Source organism: Mastigoproctus giganteus, chromosome 6 (assembly GCF_048544385.1).
Source record: "Mastigoproctus giganteus isolate SK-2022 chromosome 6, ASM4854438v1, whole genome shotgun sequence".
In the NCBI taxonomy this organism is placed as follows: Eukaryota; Metazoa; Arthropoda; class Arachnida; order Uropygi; family Thelyphonidae; genus Mastigoproctus; species Mastigoproctus giganteus.
This window is the reverse complement of record NC_143580.1, coordinates 135399671-135413475: the sequence shown is the minus strand read 5'-3', so window position 1 is coordinate 135413475 and position 13805 is coordinate 135399671. Positions and strand designations below refer to the sequence as shown.

Below are 13805 nucleotides of genomic sequence, written 5' to 3'. Positions count from 1 at the left end.
TAACATCTTTGGGGAAATTTACATTCTTCGGTATGGTTTTTCGATTTAAAATTAAATATGGTGGCAACTTTCGACCATAGTGGTGATGCATAGCATCACAGTGATACGCTACTTTTCGTAGCCCATGCTTATAATCTTGATTTCTTTAGCACCTTTAGCGTTGACGGTGTAATTTCGAGGCATATAGAAGAAGACTGGGGTTTCATCAGCATTTCCAATTTGACTAAACTCATAGTTTCTTTTTTTCCTTAATTTCATCACCTGTCGCTGAAAGTTAATTAGCTTCTGTTGAAAGTCTGCAGGAATTTTTTGCCAAATAGGTGTTTGTCGCTTTAACGATAATCCACTACGACGCATGAATCTGTCTCATACCCTATCCAAAGTTGATATTTCTTTTTATCTGCCATAAAAACACGCAAACCCTTCTTAGAATACAGCAAAATTTATCAGTGTGAAATAACACACTCATTTCTGACACATCTTAGTTATTTGAAAAAGTAAAATAAACAAAATAAAATAAATTATAATTAATAAACAAATAAGTAAATTAATAAATAACAGAGATAAGCAATCTCTTTGAATGGTTAATATTTTTATCTTTTCTGCAGGATTGCTTTTTAGTCTTGGTTTTCAACGTAGTGTCTACATTTTACAACTTGAATGAAAAGCCAATATGAAAATTGACACATTTTACAATTAATTAAAAATCGTAGATATCTGGCAACGTGTAATTTTTTGTTCTGCCCTCTATAATCAGTTTATCTCGGCAAATGTCACGTGTCATAAAACACCAATAACAACATTTTTGGAAACAAGCTCCGCCTTGGTTTCCAAAAGTGTCTAGTTTGCTGGGTTTTAAAAGTTTCAAAATGAGTACGTTGTCATATTTTAAGGTATATTTTATATGGTTATTGTACAGTGCTTAGGTAAACAATGGTATGCTTTTTTGAAACGTTCGCGTTTGAATCTTTAATTGTACCTGATGTTGTCATCCATCTGTCTCACATGCTTCATCACTCTTCGAAATCCTTAACCGTGAAAATAGTACGGCGTTCGAAGTCATTGTGCTACGACGTTCCACAATCAGCTTCCTTGGAATATAAAGGAAGATCATTTATATCCCGACCACAAATTTGAACTCTTGCAGATTATCTGGAGTATATTATACTTTATTCTTGGTGTGGAGAGAGGTATTTAGAGTGATATTGTTCTCTATCCTGTTGTATCTTAATTTGATCAGTACTTCCATCCAGATTTTAAGATGCCACTGCTTGGAAAGCAGAAGTTTGTCAGGCATAAACCTCCGTACGATTTAAAAGAGGAAGAAGAAGTATTTTATTGCAAATTAACCCATGAAATATTCAGGGATTATGAGTAAGTATCGTGTTCTACGATCTAATCACCTGTAGATATATAATGTATTACTTTTGGCTTTAAAGCCTTATTTTCAAAAAATTAAGTTTTAATTGAATTGAAAGTTCTGTGTGTATGCATGTTTAGTAATGTTTAAATTGCGAATCCCAATGTATAAATCAGTAAAATAAATAATACTAAGTGTGTTACACATATTTTGGTCCAAGTCGCATTTTTGTATTTTATTTTCTGTTTAATTTTTCCACATATCCTTACCGTCAGCATAATCGACAGTTGTATAGATTCAACTGAAACGAAGTTTCTGAATTGCCCAGTATCTAAGGTGTGTAATCATAAATTGGTAAGAGCAGGCGGCGAATTCCACCATTTTGTCTGTCATTTAGTAATAATGGTGAGCCCATGCAAGATTTGCCCATGGAATATATTAAATTTTCCTTTATGTGCATTTATTTTATAGAGTTTTATTCTGTAGTTATTGTTGTTTACCCCTCCGATTGTACTTTACAACTCACATAAGAACCTTGTTCAAAAAGTACATCGTTGAAAAATCCCCAAGTACTTTATTGGCAGTTTCCTTTTTTTTTTTTTTTTTTTTGTTTTTGCATTAATTAAGAATAGAAATTTGCAGTTAAACAATCCACGTGCTAATGTTTTCATTACCTTGAACTTGCGTTTAAAGGATAGCAAACATTTTGATATTAGTTAGTGTAGTCTGCCTATTATTATGCTAATTCCTTGAACTAATATTCTGTTTGCCACTTTTGGAAAAATATTTATATAGCAAGTCGGACTTGCTAGTATGTAATGTATGATTCAGAAAACTGAATTTTTTTTTCTGTAGTTTCTGTGATGGTTATTTTCATATTGCATGGTTTTTGTTTGCCTGTGACTAGCTCTTATTATAATTTAGAGTAGAAGTGTTTCTATATATATTTTTTTTTCAAGTGTAAGTTAATGTTCCCTTATGTATTTTTTCTTTCTCTTTATGTTAGCATGTGTCTAACATATAACAGAAACATAGTGTTTCATAAAAAAATGTATGCAGATAAAATTAAATGTTATGAATTTATTAATTTTAAAACAAAATTTTTATTCCCATTTGTTCTGCGTGCACCCCAACACGTGGTCTTTTCAGGGTTATACAGAAAAAATATTACGTTGGATCTAGCAATTAATTAAATAGGAATAATGTCCATGAAGATAATCCACTTTCAGTATGTACTTAATCCATATACATATTGAGGGTGCCCAGCTAAGACATTTTTCTGTTGTTGACCTGCAGCTACCATATCAGAAACCTGCGACTTGTTTTGATCACCCATACCCATTCCAGAATAGGATTTGTATGCACTGCAAAGTGCCATCAACAGTGTTGTGCTTCACTTCTTCAAACCCTAAAGCTTTCAAGTGCCACTGAAATACTGACTCGAGATTAAAACCAATGGTGCTGTTGGATTCAGTTCACAAAATACAGGATGTCCATATGAAAGCTTCTGTATCACCCTGAATTGGGAATGAAAACACATTTTAATGGGGAAAAACATTTCCTATAATTTATGTTCACCCATTATTATCATCAGTCCACTTTGATATAAGCCCCACTCATCATCCAGAGAATATCAAGGCGATACTCTAACTCGCTCCAGGTTTGCTGAAGCACAGCAGTGTTTATCTTTGCAATGTAGTGATCTTCTGCTATTGCTTATGTAATGTGTATGCCTACCTTTGGTACATAATGTTCTTGACTACTTCCCAGGAAGTGGAGTTATTTTAGGAGATAAGGGAGGCCAAGGGATTGAATCGCCGCTACTGATCCAATGACCTGGAAATGTGTAAAGCTAATTTCCCTGTTGTGAGGGAGCAACATCTAGCTGGAAAAATCACTTTGAGGTTAGCCGAGGAACAGTATGATTGCAACGTTTGTGGGTAACTGTTTTTGTTGATGATGGGTTCATTAAAAAAGAAAAAATAGCCCCACCCCACCACACACAGTCATGCATGATTCCTCGAATCACATTAACCTTTGGCTCGTCATGTTCCATTTCTGAACTGACATGAAGCTTTTTGGAACCAGCTGCAGATCTTAAGGTTGTGGTGATTCTCCCTAAGACATATGGGTGACCTTATCAGTGAATATCACAAACTTACTAGGAAGATGTGTGATATTTTTACTATAAACCCCCAAGTTGACTGCCTAGAATGGCTCCCCATAGATTGCTAGTATTAGCGTCATTTGTAATTGTTCTTTGTTGAAAATTGTACTGCACACTACTCATATTAAAGTGTAAAGTGTGCTAATTATCTGATGGCACCAGGGGTTTCTCCCATCTCCGCATTGTATACTCTGTTTTTGTGACACAGAACTCTGTGGAGGCCAGAGATTTAAAAAGTGTGTGGGGAGTGGAATGTTGATGTAGTGTTATGTTCTGTTGTTTCACCATTTAGCCACTGGGCCCCTATTGGGACCCACACTTTGCCACAAGGAGGCAGTTCAGCACCCAGTAGATTATTTAAGTACTCTGGCAGGCCCTGCCACCTAATTTCCAAGGATTTCAGTGACAAGGCCTGTTTATAAAAAAAGGGAGGGGGGGGTTTGAACACTAGAATTTGGAAAGGCCCAAAAAGATTATTGAGACAGCGGTTGAATTTAGACATTGATTAGGATTTGGCAGCATTGTTAATGTGGTGTACTAGTTGGTTTAGTTAGAGTTGGGGGGGGGGGGTAAAAGGTAGAAGGATGGGAACGATAGAGTAGGCATCCCCAAAGAGGTCAGTGGGAATGAGCTTCACCAGGCGAAGTATAGGGGGCAGGAGATAGAGACCCATCTCCCCCTGCCTGGGGATGGGGTTTTAAAGGGAACTGGGTTTGAGTACCCAGTTCAGATCGCCAAATGGCATGTTGTGTCGAGTCCAGTAGGATGGTCATCCTACTGCCCATCCTGCTCTGGGGGTAGGATATGTTTGCTAACAGTGGGAGAGACAGACATTTACCTCATTCATAATCTGCATCCTCACTCTACTTGCATTCTATTTTTATACTTTTTCTTATATTTTATAATATATATTTTTTTTTCTGTTAGACTATATATATATATATATATATGTGTATATTTATTATTATTTTTTTTTTTTCACTCACTCATTCATCTTTTTTCTCATATACCAGGAGGGGGGGAGATGCAATGATGTGTAATGTAAATTTAATACTAATGCATAATTGTTAAATAAATAAGAATATAAATGATTGAAACTAGAGTTGAAACTTAACTGTAACATTTATGGTTTGTGTTCTTTTTCTCACACAATTACATTTATCCTTGCATTCATTTCATTTGTTCGACTCTTGCTTTCTGCACTGCACTCTCTGGGCACCTCAACTTACTGTTATTTGTCAGTTGTGGTGCAGGCCAAGCCACAGGTTTTTTAAGGGGAGAATGCAGTGATAGTGTTTGTGTTGTTGTTAGTAAATGTTTGTTTGAATATATGAAGTAGTGTAAGTTATTATTAACTTTGTATTCTTTCGGCCAATTACGTTTGCTCTTCCACTCATTCCCATTCACCATAATACTCATTCACTCTCTCTTTCCCCTGTGCTGGGTCAATCTTTCTTTCAGCAAAACTGACACATTTATTCCCCTTTTCCATAATTCCAGATTCACTCTTTCACTCAGTGCCCAGCCTTTTCATTCTGTCTTTCATTCTCATTCATTCTACATTGCATCCCCTTGCTACTAGCTTACTGATATTTTTCAGCTAAACTGCTTCCCTGGCTGTTTCTACACTCCCTCCTCTAAATAAGTAATTACTTGGTGTGGGGCTCAGGTTCCTACACACAGCAGGGTAGTCCTGGAGGTACCCAGGTCAATCCAGTTTTGTCGTGTCAGGTTTCTGTCAGGGTGCAGAATACTGCTATCCTGACAGTTTTTAAGTCATCATCTGGGCATAGTGGGAGACCCGGGCAATTTTAACTGTTGATTATTGGTTTGCTGGGGGGCTGAATTGCCATTCTTTGGATAGTTCTGTGCATTTCAAATACTTTCTGTGTGAAGGATGTAAAGGCTTTATAGTTTTCCTCTTCTATGATAAACAGGTGTTCTTCTCCCCTGGGAAGGGGGCCAATCTATGCTATTAGCTCTTTTATGGGGGGGTTATAAATTATACATTCATATAGAATGTGTGCCCAGTCTTCATTCGCGCCACAGGTGCAGTTTGATTCATCAGTCAGCCCTAAGGAGGTTAGTTTCTCTTTTAGGGAGCCTTGCCCTGTCAGTATAAGTGTTGCAAAAAGTCCAGGGGCATACCACTTAGGTGGCTTTGGGCTAACCATTGCCACCCGTGGCAGAAAACTTTTGGTAACCAGACCTCTAGTTTCCTGCTCCCACTTTGTTTGCCATAGCTTGTGGGGTATCGTGACTATTTTTTATTATTTGTTTTCAGTATTAAAGATGTTGGCTGTATCAAGGGCTATCACCAGAAATTCTGTGGGTAAGCCCTTTTTAAGTCTATAATACAAGCCTCTTTTGGCTACCTCCAGATTAGCAAGAGTTTGTAGTTTTCTGTAACATTTGAAGTTGTTGGAATAATACATGTCTTCACAAATTTATACAATTTGGTTTCACCATTGGTAACACTTTCTTCAATAGATTTTTTTTCCAGTATTCCAAAACAGTGTATAAGTTGTATAAAGACTTAAAACAGACATTAGTTTAGTTTATAACTGTTTAGAGAAAAATATGACAGTTATTAAAGTTTCCATGAACCTGATAGATAGATAAATAGATTTATAAAACCAAAAATAATTTAAAAAAAAAAAATAATAAATAAAAGGAAAAGGAGCCAGAATACATTTTACAGCCTCCAAGATTGGAAACTGGCTACATCAGTGAAATACTGAATTTCCTCATGGTGGCAAGCAATTTGGCAATTTAAATTGTGAATTAAAAGTAGTAGTATAATTTTACTCACTGTAATAAGTTAAATAAACATATTTTGTGCAATAATGCACAGATGAGAGGAACAGCAGATAAACAGATCTGCTTGCACTAGAAATGCCTGTCCAGTTCCTCCTTAAATTTATTTAATCTGTCAACTTCCACAACGACAGATGGAAGTTTGTTCCAGCAATTAACCACCCGCTGGCTAAAGGCAAATTTCCGCACATCTATTCTACATCTGTCTTTTCTTAATTTGAATTTATGCCCCCCCCCCTTAGGTTCGTAATCTGAACAAGTGGAAGGATCCCATCAGAATTTGCTCAGCCCATGCCTTATACACCTTAATCAGTTCACCGTGCAGATGCCTAGTCTCCAGCCACTGCAATTTGCAGAACTTAAGCCTCTCTTGGTAAGAGGATCCCTTCATTCCCCCACCAATCTTGTTGCCCTTCACGATACCTCCATTTATTCCTATAGAATGCAAAATACGTTTCCACGATTTTTTTAAGTTTGCACTGATGGGAAAAAATTTACGTAAAGTCGAATTTCCGTAAGTTGGGGAGTTCCTGTATTTTTTTTGTCATCCTTTAATTTTATTAAAACGTGTACCAGAAATGTAATTTAAATAAGTCATATATTTTTTTTAATTAATTTTTTTTTTAATATTTTAGGGGAAGGTGTAATTTTTCATTCTTGCTTCGGGTACTAAAATGGCTTTGCACGTCTCTGATTGTGGTCCCAGAGGAACTGTATGCAAAAAATAATTTTGATATCATATACTTGAATTTCAGGAAATCTTTTGATACTATTGCACATGGAAGACTGCTGTACAAATTGGAGCAGTGTGGCATTAAGGGCAAGTTGCTACAATGGATAAAATGGTGGTTGAGTGAGAATCAATGGACACTGCTCTTCGTGGACTAATGTTATTAATGGAGTCCCCCAGGCTTTGGTGTTGGGCCCATTGTTGTTTTGTATATTTATCAATGATATTGATGAAGGTATATCAGGTTTAATGTCGAAGTTTTTAGATAATACTAAAGTTGGCGGGGTTGTTAGTGACAGTATGCTACTGCAACATGATCAGAAAAGTTGGGCAGAGGGGCTGAGAAAGCAACTGAAGTTTAACATTGACAAATGTTCCAAATGTGTGGTACTACACTCAGGGTAGTGGAGAATGAAAGAGACCTGGGGTAATTGTGCAGTCAGATATGAAGTTTTCTGAGCAGTGCAAACAGGGCCAGAGCAGGTCGTGGGGTTTTGTCAATGATAGAGTACAGAGAAGGGCAACAAGACTGGTGAGGAGGAACAAAGGGTTGCTCTTACAAAAAAAGCTTAAGTTCTGCAAATTGCAGCATCTGGAGACTAGGAACCTGCAAGGTGATCTGATCGAAGTGTATAAGGCCTTGAATGGTTTGAGCAGGATCAGTGCTGGGGGATTTTTCCTCTTGCTCAGATTACAAACCTGAGTGGGTATAAACTCAATTAATAAAAGACAGCTGTAGAATAGATGTGTGGCAATTTGCCATTAGCCAGCGGGTAGTTGATTGCTGTAGCAAACTTCCATCTGTTGTTGTGGAAGATAATAGCTTAAATAAATTGGTTTCCCATTTCACCCTTCTTACAAATTTTTGGATCTAATGAAAGAAGGGTGAAATGGGAATTTTTTTTTTTTTTTTTTTTTGGCTGATGCTATATAAGTTTGCTTTATTGCATCATATTCCTCTGCTAATGCTAAAAAGGTGACATGAGTAATTATAGACTGTTTAGCTTAACATCTGTTCCATGGAAAGTAATGGACCCAATGGTTAAAGAATAATGCAGGACCATCTGGATAGGAATGCAATTATTCTGCATTCAAAACATGGATTTGTTAAGGGGTGGTCTTGGCTAACCAATATGATAGGTTACTATGATGAAGTGACCAAGGAACTGAATGGAAAAAAACATAATTCTGATTTCATATACTTGGATTTCAGGAAGGGTTTTGATACTGCTACACATAAAAGACTGCTGTAAAAATTCAAGCAATGTGGCATTAAGGACAAGTTATTGCTATGGATAAAGGGATGGTTAAGTGGAAGAAGACACAGTGGTTTTCAATGGGCACTGCTCTTTGTGGATTAATGTTATTAGTGGAGTTCCAGAGGATTCAGTTCTGGGTCCATTTTTGTTTTTAGTAATTATAAATGATATTGATGAAGGTATATAAGGCTTAATGTCTAAATTTTCAGATGATACAATTGTTGGCAAGTGGTTAACGAAAATAATCAGGATGAGCTACTACAACATGATTTAGAAAAATTGGGTCGGCATGTGTGAAATGGCAGTTGAAGTTTAACATTTACAAATGCAAGGTACTGCACGTGGGCAGCAGTAACACCAGAATAGCTTATCAACTGTGTGGTACTGCACTCATTCTTGTGGAGAATGAAAAAGAACTGGGGCTAATTGTGCAGTCAGATATGCTGCCAGGACAGCTTATGGGAATTTTGTCAATGATATACAGAAACTTTACTAGCAGGGATAAGGAGGTGATTTTTATCCCTTTGTATAAGGCCATGGTTAGGCTGCATCTTGAGTACTGTATACACATCTGGAGGCCTCACTTTATGAAGGATGTAGAATTGCTGTACCTGGTGCAGAATAGGCAACCAGATTGGTAAAGGGAACAAAAGGGTGACCTTACTTAGAAAGGCTTCAGTTCTGCTAACTGCAGCTTCTCGAGACCATGCACCTGCAGGGAGATCTGATTCAGGTGTTTAAAGCCTTGAATGGATTGAGTAAGCTGAATGTTAATGATATTCTTCCACTTGCTGAGATTACACACATGAGGGGGCATAAATTCAAGTTGTGGAAGGATAAATATGTGGAGGTTTGCCTTCGGCCGTCCAGCAAGTGGTTGATTGTTGGAATAGGCTTCCGTCTGTTGTGGAAGTGGATGGGCTCAATAAATTCAAGAGAGAACAAGGCAAATTCTTGATGTATGGATGGGTGAACTGTTTTTTTTTTTTTTTATATACCTAGTTGCCTGTTAGATTTCAATAAAACTTCTGGCATCCCTCCCTAAAGAATTCAGTTTGTTGGCAACCTAAGTAGGATCATCAACAGTTAATCCATGAATATCAAGTGGACCAATAAGGTTTATCATCCTTCTTTAGTGTTTACATAAGTAAACTATTTTTCTTTGCCAAAGACTTCACATAATCAGCTTTAGTTTGCCTGAACTCCTTTTTAACTTGATTGCAGACTAGTTTTACCATATGCATCTGTATCACCTGATAATGTGCATCCCATGCATTTTACTTTCCTTTCATGTCTCATTACTTCATGATACATCCATATTGTGGTCTAAGCATTGAACAGTATATATTAGTTGGTGTGAAAAGCCTAATAGCTTCTATGAGTTGCTAATATTTTAAATTGCCACAGTATTATTTGAAAAGGTGAATCTGTTATACATATAAATTTCTGAGCCAATACCAAAAGCTATCTCGAACCTTAATAATGTATTTTGTCTAAGTGAACAGCCAAGTGATTTGTGGAAGTAACACTTCCATATATAAGCATAACAGTAATTACACTGGCCAACACGCAAAATGTTCCAAAAATGAAAATACCCAATCTTGATTAATTTTATGCTGCTGAACACAAAAATCACATTAAAATTTGTCACTTGGCTCCTGTTTTCAAATTACAATAGGGGTCTCATAATTGCGAATTACTCTACATTATCAACTATGGCTCTTGGCAACATCACAGTTTCAGTACCACCACACTCTTAACACGTGATCGGTAAATAAAAGTCAGTATTTCAAGGATTGTTTGTGGGTGTTGGGTGTGTCAGGCCACTTAGCCACCTGGGAGCAGCCAACACCTGGGTCTGCTATTTAAATGTCGTGCAAGAAACACAAATCCTGCACCCACCGGTGGTAGTGCAATACCGGTGGGTGCCAGCAATCCCACTCTCAGGTTGCCCAGATCTGGGAGCCTGCAAAAAAAAAAAAAAAAAAACTAGTGGACCAGATGGTCGAATAAAGTTAATTTATCCAAGTTATTTATAATTTTATATTACCCCAGGTATAGTTTAAAATTTCTATATAAATTTTATATTTACTTTTATTTTGCTTGATCTGTAGGGCTAATCTTAGCATAGATCAAGAACAAGGAATTTATATTATACTGAACTTCAGTAGGGCAGTGAGGACAACACGACAATAAACACAGCTAGTACCAAGTTTCATCTTCCCTTCTCTTCAACAGGATCACTTTGCCTATTCTATCTCACCTCCAAATACTGTTTCAACAGTCTTTAGGCTCTTCTGAAGATGACAGAACAGAAAATGTCCTAGGAAACTTTCCTTTGAAGGAACAGTCTAGAAATGTCTTCCAAGTAAAACTGATCAATGTGTGCACTGGAAGAACATAGTGTCTAATAAATCATTTTTCATATTTAACTCCAAGCTGATTGTGACAAATTGAATCTGGGGTAAGAGATCGGAAATTCTGGATGAAAAAGTTTTAATCTTCTAAGTTGTAAGATGCAACTCACTCAACATAGAAAAGGACAATTCAAATTTAAAATAATGCAGTTTTTCAATTTGTTCTAAACAGTATAAAGCTATCATTAATTCAACAAGATTGATCTAAGTGCCAACCTTTTAACAAAGACTTCAGCTGTGAACTCCTGAAAAGCAGCAAAATTTTTTAAGTTACCCACAAGAGGGATAACATTGTCATTCTCCAGGTCATGAACTTTCTGCTTCAAAGTTTTCTACAGAGTACCGGGGGCAATGTAGTAGCATGTGTCCAAGTTTCTGAATCTCCGCACGTGCACCAGGGGTCATTTTCTAAGTTTCACTCGAATAGTTTAGATCTCAAGGACCCATGTACTGTCAAGATATATGTTTGATATTGTTGGTGAGAAGTGACTTTTGCGGGTTCTAGTTCATCAATGTGTTGGTTCTCACCAACAATGTCAACACATATCTTGTTGACAAAAAGTCGTAGTAGCCCTACCGTGTTCTGTTAGATCTCATTTTCTTTACCAAATAGCCTCCAAATGTGCCCAAATTCTCGTTTTCTCATTTTTTAGAGTGTTTTCTGGATCTGAGGTTAAGTTAAAGCAGGAGGTAGAAATTCCTTTCTTAAGACAACTTGTTATTCCATTGTATATAATATGAAGCTTGAGGGGCAAGGTGTCTGCAATGACCTGGAGAGCCAGATTAAAGACTGTTCTTTTCGATGTTGACAAAAGCATAGATCTTTGTGTTGAAATAAGTTTTCCTTCAATTTTGGTTTTCGTGGCTGCCAGAAACCAGATTCTGCAGGCACATGAAACAGCTGAGATGAAAATGGCTTTATAATATAAAGATAAAACTTTTTTTGTCAAGCCCCATTCCTCCCTAAATATTCTTATGACCCAAGTTGTGAAGTTTCTTATTTTTCCTGATATATTATTGACGTGAGGTTGAAAAGAAATCCTGTCATCCAAAGTGAGTCCGAGGTATTTCACACTGCTAACAAAAGGAATTTGTTTTCCATTTAAAAGCACCCAAGGGGGTTTGTTATAGGCTAGTTTTCCCTCTAAAAACCATAAAGTTTGTTTTAGTCTGTGAGATTGTGAGTTTATTCAGTGAGGCCCAATGAGAAAGATTATCTAAAATAATTTGTACCTTATCCTCAATAACTCTGCAGGACTGGCTGCAGACTCCTATCACTAGGTTGTCCGCATACGCTGCCTTGACACAGTCAGGATGAAAACCACCTTGATTGCTCAAATAAACCATCCAGTGGCTCACTCCAAACGAGTGAGCCATTGATCGAGTACTGCATTCCAGAAGAGAGGCCCCAAGACTGAGCTCCAGGCATCCTCCGGAAACAGCACACTCATAAACCAGGTGATAAGCACACACTTTTACTCTTCTGTCTTTGAAGTATGATCTCAGGGTACTGTGTGTGTGTGTGTGTGTGTGTGTGTGTGTGTGTGTGTGTGTATATATATATATATATACTGATCACAATGAACAGAATGCAAGGACCTGAGGGCAATCTCTCACCAATGAGTCAAAAGCGCCCTGAAAGTCCACAAACAGCATTAAGACATAATTTACTGGGCGAAGAACGGATGAATTCCAAGACAGTTTGAATGGTGTCCTCAGTCAATCGACCCCTTTTGAAACCAAATTGGTTGTCTGAACATGGATTGAATTCCTGTAATTTACTAGTTATTCTTGAGGCCAAAAGTCTTTCAAAGATCTTTCCGAGGCTTGCCAGAAGAGAAATGGGTCTGTAGGCACAGAGGTCCGATTTCAATTTACCTGGTTTGTGGAGAATTTTTAGAAGGGCAATCTTCCAAGGTTTTGGGAAGACTCCTTCTATTAAGCATTTATTGAACAGATTTAATAAGATATTTCGGTGGAAATCATGAAATTTCGTGATAAATTTAATTTCTATGAGGTCAAGCTGTGGATGTTTTTTTTGTGATTTAATTTTGATATAGCCAATCCCAAGTCAACAGAAGTAAAAAAACTCATATCAGCAAGACCCTGATAGTCTTCATTACCATTATGAATCTCCACCAGAGCAGGGGAGCCTTCAACGTTTTCAGCAATCACAGTATTATAAATATCCCCACAAAGGAGCTTTTTTCTTACTATTTTATATATTAAGCCCCAAGGTTCAGCCAGTAGTTTGGACTAAATTTTGCCAACTGTTGATTTTATTTTCCAGCACCGCCTTGTAAAATATTTTCCTCTTGCTTTTGAGATCATCTTTAAGAAATTGAATGTCTCACTCTGAAAGAAATTGTCCTTGTTGGAAAGCCCTCCTAGCCTGTTGCACCTGCTGCCTCAACTGAGCAACATTCGAGTTCCACCAGGGAAATGGGGCCTTCTGTTCTGCTTTTTGCAAGTGGAGAACTGCACATTGCCAGAAACAAGTGAATTTGTACCTAATTAAAGTATTCTTCTGTGGAAAGATTATTTAAGTTGATTTGATTTTCCTGTCCAAAGAATACATTTAACACATTTCAAAATTTGTTTCAATTAACTTTATCCATGCAATATCTTCTTAGATCCAGGAAGGAACAGTCCCTTTCCAAAGAGTCTAGTTTAATATTAAAGGTTATTGCATTGTGGTCACTGTTTATTAATGAAGGGTTTACATTCTATTCTTGTATTCTGTTAAACTTTTTAAAGAGGACAGAGTAACATCTATGTCGGATTCCCCATTTACTCTGGAGAAGGTAAATGGTTTTCCAGGAAAATTATGAACACAATAAATTGTAATTAAGTATAATTTCCTCAAATAATCTACCACGTGCATTCAACTGTCCACTGTGCCAAAGAAAGGAGTCTGCATTTATATCTGCAGTAATTAATAAATTGCCAGCAAATCTGGTTCAATTTCTGTCAAGTATGTGCAAGGAGATGTCCATGTCCTCCGAAGGGGGATAGTAGAGCGATACTAAATAAAATTAGAGAGAATTCACAGAAA

General features: G+C 37.0%; 1 protein-coding gene across 1 annotated transcript in view; it reads left to right on the top strand.

Annotated features, from left to right (window-relative positions):
• The first annotated feature begins 844 nt into the window (after window positions 1–844).
• Acf (ATP-dependent chromatin assembly factor large subunit) overlaps window positions 845–13805 on the top strand; it is a 373562-nt gene continuing 360601 nt past the window's right edge. Inside the window, exon 1 of the mRNA XM_090376504.1 lies at window positions 845–1374. Within this exon, the coding sequence (XP_090232630.1) occupies window positions 1262–1374 (113 nt within the window). The 5' untranslated portion in view covers window positions 845–1261. The remainder of the gene's footprint in view (window positions 1375–13805) is intronic.